Source organism: Maniola jurtina, chromosome 10 (genome assembly GCF_905333055.1).
Source record: "Maniola jurtina chromosome 10, ilManJurt1.1, whole genome shotgun sequence".
Classification (NCBI taxonomy): domain Eukaryota; kingdom Metazoa; phylum Arthropoda; class Insecta; order Lepidoptera; family Nymphalidae; genus Maniola; species Maniola jurtina.
This window is the reverse complement of record NC_060038.1, coordinates 6892527-6906015: the sequence shown is the minus strand read 5'-3', so window position 1 is coordinate 6906015 and position 13489 is coordinate 6892527. Positions and strand designations below refer to the sequence as shown.

General features: G+C 38.7%; 2 protein-coding genes across 2 annotated transcripts in view; one reads left to right on the top strand and one right to left on the bottom strand.

The window, feature by feature from the left end:
• Positions 1-1141: 1141 nt before the first annotated feature.
• LOC123869056 (WD repeat-containing protein 36) lies at positions 1142-12882 on the bottom strand. Its single transcript, XM_045911792.1, has 8 exons — positions 11786-12882; positions 11297-11466; positions 10360-10596; positions 9203-9385; positions 8677-8872; positions 8296-8374; positions 7077-7239; positions 1142-1853 (listed from the first exon to the last, which is right to left on the bottom strand). The coding sequence occupies exons 1-8, from the start codon at positions 12730-12732 to the stop codon at positions 1153-1155; spliced, it is 2676 nt and encodes an 891-aa protein (XP_045767748.1). The 5' UTR covers positions 12733-12882; the 3' UTR covers positions 1142-1152.
• The window catches only part of LOC123869061 (ATP-dependent RNA helicase DDX18-like), a 23816-nt gene continuing 21501 nt past the window's right edge, over positions 11175-13489 (top strand). Inside the window, exon 1 of the mRNA XM_045911797.1 lies at positions 11175-11185. The gene's annotated coding sequence lies outside the window, so the exon portion shown is untranslated. The remainder of the gene's footprint in view (positions 11186-13489) is intronic.

Genomic DNA, 13489 nt, shown 5'->3' with positions numbered 1-13489 from the left:
GAACATAATGTTCGGTAAACTAATCCAGAAATTATTGTTTGATAATGCAAGCTCACAACGCGCCTTGATAGACTTTTTTCATCAAGAGTATATGAAGCGTTGTTGGTCATACATTAATTAAAACCAAACATTAAAGTAGGTGCCTACACGTTGTGTGCATATTACATTGCGAAACGTTTATTTTCATTTCTGGGCGCTTAATTGCAGTAGGGTAGGGCGGGGCTGAAAGATCCAATTTGACTATTTCGAATTATAATGTAAAAACTGAGCTAACTATATCAAAATAAACAATACTAATCAAACAAACAGTTATCTGACCCTATTCACCTCAATTTTTGGTTGAATTATTACCTCGCAAAAAAAATAGGTAGGCACCTATTTATACAAAAAAAATTGGAAAACGATATGCATTTTATAAGTCTCTATAATTAGCAACGGGAATATTAAGAGATTCGTTTTTACGTAAGTACGTAATGATAAAAAAGGTTTCATATGGAATATTTATGACGGGCCGGTTACATTTACCCGTGTTTTCAATTACCACCTGCACAGCACTCGCCTTTGCATAATTTCCGAAACTCAAAGCGACTGATATTTTAGATTTGAACAACAAAATCGCAATGTGCTAAGAGATTTAGACGACCTCCCTGCCTCAGTGGAAAGCGCTGTGGTCTTATAAGTCGAAGGTCCCGGGTTCGATCCCGAGAATTTTATAATTTAACTTCTGGTCTGGTTTGGTCACCCTACCGGCAAAAGCCGTGTCGCCAAGTGATTTAGCGTTCCGGTACGATGCCGTGTAGAAACCAGTGGCGTATAGAGTTTTATAAAAAAAACTGCCATAGCCTTTCCAGGTTAGCCCGCTTCCATCTTAGACTGCATCATCACTTACCACCAAGTGAGATTGCAATCAAGGGCTAACTTGTATCTAAATAAAATAAAAAAGATCGATTTTTACATTATTTTGCAGTCGTATAAATAATCTGAATATATAATGGAGCTATACTGTATTGAGTCTTTGCACGTACTTTTAGTAGGTACCTAAGGTAACTACTTACAACTAAGTGACTACTTATAGGGTTCCTGACAAAAGAACCTAACTAGAAATTCGATGTTTAGGAAATAAGGAATAAAAACTACAAAATCTAAAAATAATTACATATCCTTTAATGCTTTAACCACGCAAATATTGTACAACAAATGACTTTGCAATTTGGACCAAGCCTGCGTTGCCGACTCTTCGACAGATTCGAGCGTTTTTCTCAACTCCTCGTTTTCCGAAATAGTTTTTGTATGCACTTTCAGAAACAAACTCAAATACGATTGAGCCAACTCGAAATCTTTGTTCGATTTCAATAATACGTCGATCATTTTGAGAAATTGGTTCATAACATCTATCGACCCTCCAACATCTGGCGCCATACTGACTACTTCAGCTTCAATCGAAGATGGAGAAAGTATTTTTAACTTCTCTAAGCATTCCTTATATTCTCCATAATTTTCGCAAGCGTTAAGTTTCTTAGCGAAAGGAGTTAATGTTGATAACGACTCGGGAATCAGAAGCTTTTTGTCGGAGCTAAGTTTTTCTGTTTCTAAATCGAACTCTAGTTCAAGGCTAGGAATCGTTGGTAAGAAGAATGGGGCTGATTTGGGCACGGTTAGTTGTGTCTTCGGTTTATTGCGCCTTTTGACTATGTCTAAATTGAGTAAATTCAGCCATCTTGAAGTGGGTTGACCGGATAAAGTGAGAAGCTCTTCACTAATCTGTTCCGGAGACTTGTATTCCGGTTCGTCGCCTATGTCGATGATGCCGAGGTCTTCAATATCTGGTTTTTCTGCAGCCGTTGTTGGTAGTTCTGTTAAAAAATAATTAATCAGCGTTAAAATTGTTTTGCGAAAAATTTTGTGACTTGATAGTTAAATATTCCATTGCAAGCCCATATCCCAGATTTTTCAAGATAGGAAAATATACCAGATTGCATGATCTCAATTTTCTAGAATGTTAAGCTAATTTGCAAAATTCGATTGATTTGGTGCTAAAGATCGAGGAAAAAAAAGTACAGATTTGGTCGTCAGTCGGACATACGTTCCCAGTCGATGCTGTTTGTTCGGGATAAAAAGTAGTCTATGTCACTCTCAAACTATAAATCCATACAAAAAAATCACGTCAATCCGTTATTCCGTTGTGACTTGATTGAAGGACAATGAAACACTTTCGCATTTATAATATAGCAATTTTTTGATTGCGATAGGCTTATGATGTAATGAGGCAATTTAGGTAGGAAAATGCTTGCCTAAAGATGATGCCTATTCATTATTACTTTTGATATAAATAGATTATACGCGTAGCAGGAAATTTGGACGTCGGGATGGCATTCCCCACCTTAGCGATTCGTATCAGAAACGTTGAGCAAAAAACGTTTCGTAGGGGTAGACAGAATTTCAACCATATAAGGATGCAAACATTCACGGTTTTCCCCAGTTCTGTGGTGAAGGAGAAACCAGGCCTAATGATAGGCCTGTTTATACAGAGGGTGTAAGCAAAACGTTCCATAAATAGGTCACTCGAAGTCAATGCCGCATCGTAGGTGGGGCATTGACCCGAGTTTTGCGCGCTATACAATGCGGTGATGAAAAATACTAAACCACTAAAGCTACAAGATAAGGGAAATGATTATCGGTATTGGATTGTGTTAAGGTAGTATAATAATAGCGCTAAGTTTTTGCTAGCGTTCTGGCTACACCATTCATGATCAACCCATTTCCGCCCCACTACTGAGTACGGGTCTCCTCTCGGAATGAGAAGGGTTTAGGCCATAGTCTGTTTAGGCCATTGTCAGCGCAGTTCTGCCGCTAACAATATTACCTACAGGAAAAAGGCGACTGTTCTAGCTTCTAACGCGGACGAGCAAGAAATACAAAATACTGAAGACCTTCGTCTGGAAATTAAACAACTGCGCGAAGAGATTTTTGGCTTAAAAAACCAACTTAGTCAGGCCATGACTCTGCTGACATCATACCACGCAAAGTGCGATAGTTACTTTTCGCGCCTTGATACTGTCACGGCAGTTATCGACAGTTGCGATCAGTCGAAAATGTACAACATAGCAAGCAGCAAAGACGAACAGAGTCAACCTGTGATAGGTGAGACTGTCAATATACAGAACGTGGCTTCGCAACCCGCCGTGCTACCCTCGCCAATCGATAATCTCGTGCCGAATCCGCGCGAACTTCGAAGCTATCGGCAAGCCGCTGGGCAGCGCCACTCGCGACCCTCTGGGCCTATAACTGGGTCGTCGATGTTAAACAGTGTACCACAGCCACCGGCTTCTACAACCCAGGAGGAGGGGTCTGAATCTTTAGGACAATGGGTAGAAGTCCGCAGGAAAAAGCCCCGAAAGCCTAGCATGATTTGTGGCACCGCGAGCTCATCTGCGACATTCTTAAAAGCAGTAGAACCCCGGAAATACCTGCACCTCTGGAACATGGAGTCGGGTGCAGAAGATATATTGAAATACCTACAGCAACTTTGTTCTGCGAATACCTGCACCGTGGAAGAGTTAGTACCTAAAGGTAATTACAAGTCATTTAAAATCGGAGTTCCAGTGGCTGATTACGATAAATGCCTTTCGGAAGATGTCTGGCCGATCAATGCAAGGATCAAGACCTGGATTAATTTTCGTAAATCCTCAGGTAACTCGGGCAACCCGGAGGCCAGGCGTCAGCCCTTTCGCAACCCAAACGAACAGCTGCATGGATAATTCAAAAAACCATTCTGCTTTTAACATCTTGTACCAAAATGTTCGTGGCCTTAAAACAAAAACAAAAACTTGGACCATGAATCTTTTGTCGCAAGCATGTGACATGGTAGCTGTTACGGAGTCATTTCTCGATAATACCGTTGAAGATGCAGAAATAGCCAGTGGCAGCTGGAGTGTATTGCGCCGCGACAGAGGCTCGCCGTGCGGTGGCGTCCTGATCGTAGCTCGTTCCGGTATACTTATGCAACGACGACGTGAGTTGGAAACCGACAATGGTGAAGATCTATGGATTTCTTGTAACATACAGGGTCGGTCTATGTTTATATGTGTGGTCTACATAAAACCCAGTGCCTCCGACGAAGACTACATGAACTTGTTCTGCAAAATAGAAAGCTTTATTCTTGAATTAAAAGGACTAGTGGTAATCTTGGGAGATTTAAACTTAAACAGTGCGTCCTCAAACATAATTCGTTATTACTCATATTTTGTATCACTCTGTGGTTTGTCCGAAAGAAATAACATTGTAAACTCTCACGGGAGTATTCTAGATGTAGTACTTGTCCAGGAGCGTGTTGAAGCGATAGTCTCTGATACGGAGGGAATGGTTCGGCCTGATTTATATCATCCTCCTCTTAACATCAGAATTAATACTCGTGCAGCCAAGCACTCTGAACGATTGGAGCCTAGCAACATAAGCTCCTCTAGAGACTGGAATTTTCGAAAATGTGACCACGACCAACTCGTAACGCTAATGTCTTCAGTTTCTTGGGAAGATCTTTTAGCCACAATGGATGTACAGTCAGCCACAACTTGTTTCTATAATATCATGTATGATGTTTTTGACTCATGTATCCCTAAAAAGAGTAGGAAAAAAAGTAGGGTTAAACGCTATCCAGTTTGGTTTACAAGCGATATAATACGAGAAACAGAATTGAAATTAAAATTGCATACTAAATGGATTAAGACTAAATGTGTTGAGACTTATATTAGGTTTTCAGAAATTAGGTCCAATTTGAAGGCTCGTATTCCAAAAGCGTTTGACGATTATATTAGGAGGGCCGAAAGTAACATTAAAACCAATCCTGTATATTTCTGGGACTTCATCAGTAGCCTTCGGTCTAAAGGGGGATTTGAACCTAACGTTACATATAATGGTAGTATGCACACAGGAGTAGATGCGGCTGAAGCCTTTGCGAATTTCTTTGCAAACGTGTTTCTGTCTGGGGTGCCAAAGTTGAGTGTAGTTGAGGCATGTCTTAATGACGGTAAGCTAAATAGTACTGTCTGCCATATCCAAAAGTTTACAGTAACCGACATAAAATATGGCATTGATAAACTGAAGCTAAATTGCTCAACTGGACCAGATAACTTACCAGCAGATGTTTTGAAAATGTGTCGAAAATATCTTTGTCTCCCTCTTTGTCATATACTTAATTTGATCTTAAAAACAGGACAATATCCTTCTCAATGGAAGCTGACCCGAGTTACACCAATACCTAAAAAAACCGGTACGACGTCCGTCCAGGAATTTCGTCCTATAGCTATTCTCTCAACGCCGGCCAAGGTATTCGAAAGAATCGTGCATAGAATGATAAGCCGGCAAATTGGTAATTTACTTCGTGACGAACAGCATGGTTTTAGGGCCAAGAAGTCTGTCAACTCCAACCTATTAACAGCTGCTGAGTACATATCGTCCTGCTTAGATAGAGGGCATCAAGCAGATGCCCTTTATTTTGATTACCGTAAAGCTTTTGATAGGGTAAATAACGATATTCTTCTTAGCAAACTCAGTGCTATTGGTTTATCTCCTCAGCTTCTACACGTGATTTCTGACTATCTCCGTGATCGTCAGCAATTCGTTCGCTATGGCATATATGAGTCTAAACCTTATCATACGCGATCCGGTGTAAGCCAAGGCTCTATTTTAGGACCCCTATTCTTCCTAATTATGATAAACGATCTTCCAGAATGTATAAAATATGCAAAATGTCTATTATATGCTGATGACCTAAAACTTATATTAGAAATAACTTCTGCCGAAGATTGCCTCAAGTTGCAACGCGATCTAACAGCTGTATGTAACTGGAGTAAAACGAACAAAATGGAATTCAACCGTGACAAATGTTCAGTCATGACCTTTGGTAAAGTTCGGTATCCCTTGATACATGAATATAAAATGGATGGAATTCCCATTCCCAGAGTACAAAATGTGAAAGACTTAGGCGTAACTTTTGATACCAAATTAACCTTCCGAGACCATATCAATACAGTGGCAGCTGACTCATTTCAAAGATTAGGATTTGTATTGCGTAACTCTCGGGAGTTCCATAGCCCTTTAGTAATAAGGTTACTATATTATGCCTTGGTCCGAAGCAAACTCGAAACAAGTACCTGTGTCTGGCATCCGTACGAGAAAAAATATGGACTTATGTTAGAAAAAGTGCAAAAGGCCTTCCTAAGATACTTGTATAAGCGTTGCTATGGATATTACCCCTTCCTATATCCAACCAAATTTCTTTTAGGTTGCTTGGGTTTTAACTCCTTGGAGGTCAGACGGACTAGCGACCAACTAAAAATCATGTGCCGAATTTTGCGAGGGGATGTCGACGCTCCAGACCTTCATGACCAACTCTGTCGTATACGAGTACCTAAATTAAATAATAATCTTCGTCCACGAAAGAATAAACTTTTCGTGGTACCAGTTCATCGTACTGTTGCTCGATCTATGGCACCGATACCGCGTTCATTGGCTTCCTTCAACGCGCTCTCGGATATAAATGATCAATGGGATCCATTCAATGACGGGTGGACATCGTTGGTTCAGGAGTTACTGAGGTACGCGGAGAGCATTGAATGAACAGGATCATTCAGTGCTCTCAGCGTACATACATTCAAAATTTAAAATCTTTTATTGTAACATATTTTGTTCTAGCTTTACCTTTTATTTTATTTTTCTCTTTTTGTATTTGTGTAATAATCATCTAGTTCGTGTAAGTGGCACTGCCGTTCAATTAGATGTAAAATAAAATAAATAAATAAATAAAATAGTCTGCCACGCTGGCCCAATGCGGATTGGCAGACTTCACACACCTTTGAGAACATGGAGAACTCTCAGGCATGCAGGTTTCCTCACGATGTTTTCCTTCACCGTTAAAGCACGTGATATTTAAATGCTTAAAACGCACATAACTGAAAAGTTAGTGGTGCGTGCGGGGATCGAACCCCCGACCTCCGATTAGGAGGCGGACGTTCTAACCACTAGGCTATCACAGCTTCACAGCTGGCTACACCATGTATATACGAAAATAGGTAACTCACTCAAGCGCGGTATATCAACGGTGCGTCTATCGATGGGCCTGAGGAACACTTTATCGTATAGCAGCTTGTTGGCCCACAGAAACACTCCAAGCTCGCCCGCGTGGGTACTTGCCAGAAAGTCTCCCGTGGGCGACATACTCAGCGATGTGCACGGCTTCTCCAACTGACAACAAAACAAAATTATACGACCTCCCTGGCGCAGTGATTAGCCCTGTGGTCTTACCCCCCGTCCACACACTGCCCGTGTGGCATAGGAAGAAGCGAGGAACGGAGGCAGAGACGTAGTGTGGCCGCGCTACTCGCATGTTCCTCGTTCATGCCCATCGCTCCCTATTTTGTCGATAAGTATGCAATAGCGCGCACACTGCCACAGTTTCGACGTCCATCGTGTTGCAAAGGTAAGCGACTTAGTGCGGCGCGTCGCGATTAATTGCGCGAGTAGAGCAGTGTGTGGACGCTCAATTATGAGTGGAATACCATGGGGTGAACTTCCAGCTGGGGTAATTTGGGAATTTATTATTTCTGAATGGTTTCTGGTCGGATTGGGTAAGAAGCTTGATGGCAAGCATAGTTTTTTTTGCTTGCTCAAGCAGCTCGATGCGCCCATCAAGCAGCTTGAGCCAGCACACTTTTCTAATTCCCGAACAACGTCAGAACTCAGTGTCACTCACAGTCAACCACGTAAATGCTTGACTCAAGCATCGAGCAAACATTGAAAATGATCAACACGCTTGGGTCAACGAAAATCTATGTGCTTGCCATCAAGCACTTGACTTCACCGTCTCAGAAGCTTTATAGAAGCTAAAATAAAATGCATATCACAAAGCGTTAGGTGCGGATACGAATGAAAGTTTGGACATAAAAATTTTAATCTATTTTTCCTCAGATAACTTAAAAGATAAATAATTCGGAGAAAACTCGGAAACACGCGTAAGTGACGCGCTTTGCTCAGTCAATGCGTTCTAAAGTTTGGTTTCCGATTAGGTATGGTTTGACAATAAAATCAAGCAAAACTTCTTTTCTCAAACTTCGCGGTAGAAACTCCGGGTGCGCCAGCCATAGTGTCGCTTACGCGTATTGCGAGCACCGAGAAGTGGCATGTTTACTTTTTAAGTCAACTAAGGCAAAATAGTAGATGCAGAGGAGATCGTAGCTATTTGATTATTTATTTACAGTAAATATAGGGCCCTGCTTGAAAGTGAATTCATAAAAAACTTACAGAGAATATATCAACAAGTTGCCCACTTGGTATGTCCCATGTACATATTGTACAGTCCATTGATGAAGTAACCAGCCATCTAAAACATTAGAAAAAAATAATTAATGATAGGTACTCAAAAAGGCAAAGGTTCTCAATTCAGTGCATATAATATTTATTTCTAGAACAGACTTCAATAGCTAAAAGTAATGCATGTACTAAAACATTAAAATTAGCTACTAGTTATTTAATCTACAAATCATGGTAAGGGAATGCCATATCTTACTAAGAAATAATCTTACAAATGAACAAAAATGGCACATTTATAAACTTGGCTATTGCTTGCCATTTAACACTCAGAGGACTATATAATAATGAAAATATTAAATAAATTAAGCTTACCGACTCTGGCAATCAAAATCAATGTCATTAATCTTCCCCATGTGGCCTTCAAACTTCCTCACCACAGTCATTGTGTCAATATCGACGAGGGTGATGGTGAAGTCTTCATTTGCTAACGCCAGCAAACCACTGTCCCTGTGACATCTCGTCATATTCACTGTTTCCTCTAATCTTAGCACGTAATAAGGAGAGGTTGCTAGAAGTAAAAATTCAAGGCTAGAATTAAGAATCAGTTGCAAAAACCATAAACGTTTTTGTTTATCATCAAAATCAAATTTAACATACTGTCGTAGCATATGTAAATTTTTGTTTAAAGTAACAAAAAGTACAGGGTACTTTTTGTTCTTTTTGGTAACAAAAATTACCCTGGCACAGGTCAGGGTACTTTTTGTTACCAAAATACTACATGTTACATAATTATGGAAGTAAGAAGTTAAAATTAAGAAGAGGGCTTATCCTAAAGTGAAAATTCATTGCTGCGTATGAACACAGCATATAAACGCAGAGGTGGAGCACTATTACATACCATCTTTAAAATGCCAAAACTTGAGTCTTTCATCAGCACCAACTGTGATCACTCTCTGATTGCACAAATCAGTCTCAACTCCTCTTAAAGCTCCTTTATGAGCTGTTTTGCCCTTTTCGCCATAGTGTCCCCTGTATATGCCAGACTGCATGTTGAATTTGTGGACCTGGCCATTGCTGTAGCCTGCAAAGCCAATGTTTATTAAGTACCTATTATAAGTGACTGGACTAAATGGATAGGATCTGAGAACCAACTATATTAATATCCAATAAAAAAATTAGCTAGCATTACATGATTAATCCTAATCCTAATAATATTATAAATGTGAAAGTGTGGATGCTTGGATGTATGTTACTCAATCACGCAAAAACGGCTGAGCGGTTTGGATGAAATTTGGAATGGAGACAGATTATACCCAGCTGATTAACACATAGGCTACTTTTTATCCCGGAAAATCAAAGAGTTCCCGCGGGATTTTGAAAAATGTAAATCCACACGTACGAAGTCGCGGGCATCAGCTAGTTTAGAATAATATGTCTAATAAGTCTAAGACTTACAAAATTTTGAATTTTGACCATCTGAAATTAACCCTCATAAATTATGATAACGTAAATATAAGAACTGAACTAAGGAAATTAATTAATTTAAAGCTGCCTGTGATCTTTTGATTTTTTATAATTTATACCACTGCAAACTGATGGTTAGTTGCTTGGTTGATAGTTAATAATAAATTGAATCATTTTTACTGTAAGATGAATATTAACAGCAAACATCATAAATAGCAATGAAATGTGAATCAAATATTTATAATCCATCTATATCCATATTAATACTATGAAAGTGCATCTCTGTCTGTTATCATTTCATATCATGCCTAACCTATTTTTACAAAATTTAGTTCAGGGATGCATCTTGTAGATAGAAATAGGCTACTTTTTATCTTAGAAAGCGAAGAGTTCCATAGGATATATAAAAAACCTAAATGCACACAATATATAAAAACTTAAATGCTCCCTAAGTCCTCAGCATCTTGACGTAGTTACTTCATATTTTGTAGTGCTTTATCAATACAGTATCAAAACAAAAATGAAGCCAATAGTGAAGCAATTCTAAAATGTTTTATGCTAGCCTTAGACAAAGAAGGAAAATTGACTCACCTATAATAACAAAATTCCCACAATGTGTAACTGTCAAACAAGTTGCTACTACATCCTTCTGTACTCCTGGGGGCTTCAGTATATGGCTGCCCATACGGATTTTGTTGTAAGACCATGTTGTTGTTAGGTACTGATTCTCGTGAAGTGATGCAATGCTATCCCATTGCTTATCCCTTTGCATGCAGGAACTTAACTTTATTATTGGTGGTAGGATGAGATAGTCTGCTTGGGTACTTTCTGTAAAAAGATTTAATAAATATAGACAGAACTAATTCCTGAGTCAAATATTAAAATTGTAATAAGTGCTTTTGTTTTACATTTGAGAAAAAAAAGACAAAATGAATTAAAGAAACACTTTAGTGAATGTACATTCAAATGTAGTGTCAATTTTATGAATTTCATGAAACAAAATCATCTAACTCTAAATGAAATTCTTATGTGAGTAAGTATATGTAAGTTTTTTTTCCTGTCTGTGGCAATAATATTACTTAGATACACAAACATCATATCTGGTTAGCAACTAGTTTTGTCATTCTTTCATTCATCCATACTATCTATACTAATATTATAAATGCGAAAGTGTGTCTGTCTGTCTGTCTATCTGTCTTCTGCTACGTTTTCACGGCCCAACCGCTAAACCGATTTTAATGTTTGGTACAGACTTGGGATACATCCCGGGGAAGGACATAGGCTACTTTTTATCCCAGAAAATCAAAGAGCTCCTACAGGATTAAAAAAAATCGAAATCCACGCGGGCAAAGCCGTGGGCATCCCCTAGTAAATGATAAAATAAGAATTAAAGTTTTATGATATTGTTAACTATTTTGTACAGAATGCATGAATATGTTGATATGATAACTTATACATATTTTTGTTTCTTTAACTATATTTATTATATTATAATGTAAAGCAAATAAAATATTCAAGGAATGTTTACTTTTCTTCTTTGAAAGTTTTCTATTTTTAGATGCTCTTCCCATACTCTTATTAAAGGTTTCAGTGACTGTATTCATGATATGGAGGCTACTATCTCTGCCTGCAGCAAGGATATTTTCACCCGTCGGCTCACAGTACCGCACCAGGTTTGGAGGTAAAGCATGACCTTCTCTATAAAAAAGAAATTATAAGATAAATTACTTATTATAAAAGGTTTCAGATTAGTAATTTGGTGGCAATATTTATTTACTGCTAGCTTATGCCTAGCATGCAATGCGGAGGTACTCTGGCAGAAACCTTCTGTCAAGTGCTGACAGAAACTTAACAAAGTTTCAACTCAATCAGGTGAACAATGCATAAACATGTAGGTAATGAATAGATAAACAGCCATATATTATTTTTAAATAGAAGATTATTTATCACATTCCTACAATGTTGCTTATAAAAGTTATAACAGTAAACAAAACAATATCTACAAATCATAACCTACCTCTTTTTTAGCAGTCTTGCTCCACCGTCAGGCATGTCAAATATCCACATCTTCAAAGAATTGTCTTGAGAATTAGTTACCATCAACGGTTCTGACATGAGACATTGCAGGCCGGCTATCTTTGAAAAATGAGCAGACTGTATCTGTGATTTCACTTTTTTTTCTTCCAAATCCCACATGACTAGGTTTCCATTTGTGCTGCCAGTTACCATTAATGGTACTCCATCCATTCGGAATGATAAGCAACTAACTTTACCCCAGTCCTGGAGAAATTCCATAACTATCTGATCATAGCGGATATTATGAAGAATAATTCTCCCATTAGCCAAAGAAATGGCAACCACATCTATGGCAGGTGCTGGCTCTGTTACATTAACCGCAGAGTTCCATCCTTTGAATAAATACACTAATTTTGAAGTTCTTATGTTCCACAACTGCAGCTGACCTTGTTTGCTGCCGAGCAGTATTTTATTGAGATAAGTAGGCGGATGACATAATGTCGTTACCTTAAAGTGTTTTGCTTCAAACCGCAGATCAAGAAATTCTGTTTCTTCTTTTATATCAAATATTTTCAGAACATTATCTGTGTCTATAGATATTATGTGTATAGCGAAAGGTAAGATTATGCGTACAGGTGCCTGGTGTCCTTTATACACGTGTTTAAGTTCGCAGCCTCGTCTCCAAGCGTAAATATTGTTTTCGCTAGCTGTGTACACGTGATAGCAGTCGCCACTCATACATGTTATGGGACCTGGATGTTCCCCACTTACGCTCAACAAACGGAACTTATCACATCCGTACGTATGAAACCATTTTCCTACACTCGTGCATAACAATGTTTCGCCTCTTCTCTTAATAAATCTGGATACAAAAGGTATGTGTGTACTGACATAACCTAACACCCGCGCACCGGTAAATATTTGACTGCGCCTATTTCCTTCTGCCATTTTTTTGTGTTCGCTACATTACCACGATGCACATTAATGGATAATTATTTTCAAACAAGAAGAAACCAATTAAATTAGTGAAATAAAAATACTCGATACTTGGTACTTTATTTATTATGACATGACCATTGACCACGAGTTCATGACATATGACATTGACATTTCATTTTTTTTTCTCTCTCTCGTCTGGCTTTACACTGATTAGCCAATGTCAAGTTTGTAGTTATTTACAAGTTAGGGAAACTAAAGTATAAGTAACTGTATAAGTATAGACTTCGTCTGTGCCAGCGCCCGCCGACATACACGCGGCGCCTCTTTAGAGCGCTTCCCAGTCTGTTCCACCACCAATAAACACCAGCAGAACACAAAAACCAGCCACTTCTAACAAAAACACTCCAAAAAAGCACCACACGCGCGCCAGCAAACGCCACCACAGACGAAGTCCCCATTTATTTTTGATCATTAATCTTTTGTCTATGGTTTAATATGACTGCATTTGACATTTTACTGAGAATTTTCATGGAACTGCCCATCTTTTTTAGGGCTATGTACCTCAAAATGAAAAACGGAACCCTTATAGAATCACTTTGTTTGTCTGTCTGTCTGTCCATCTGTCCGTCTGTCGTGTCTGTCAAGAAAACCTATAGGTACTTCCCTTTGGCCTAGAATTATGAAATTTTGCAGATGAAATAAATCTGAAAACTGTTATTAAAATGTGTTCATGAAGTAATTAGTATTTTCAATTTACAAAGTAAGA

Bases quoted from the DNA above. Each gene is read 5' to 3' on its own strand.
- LOC123869056 (XM_045911792.1), bottom strand. From the start codon at position 12,732: ATGGCAGAAGGAAATAGGCGCAGTCAAATATTTACCGGTGCGCGGGTG. The intron at 8,375-8,676 runs GTAAGCTTAATT...CTAATGTTTTAG, and splicing joins GATTTTGATTGCCAGAGTCG to ATGGCTGGTTACTTCATCAA. The intron at 7,240-8,295 runs GTAAGTTTTTTA...TTTTGTTGTCAG, and splicing joins AACTTGTTGATATATTCTCT to TTGGAGAAGCCGTGCACATC.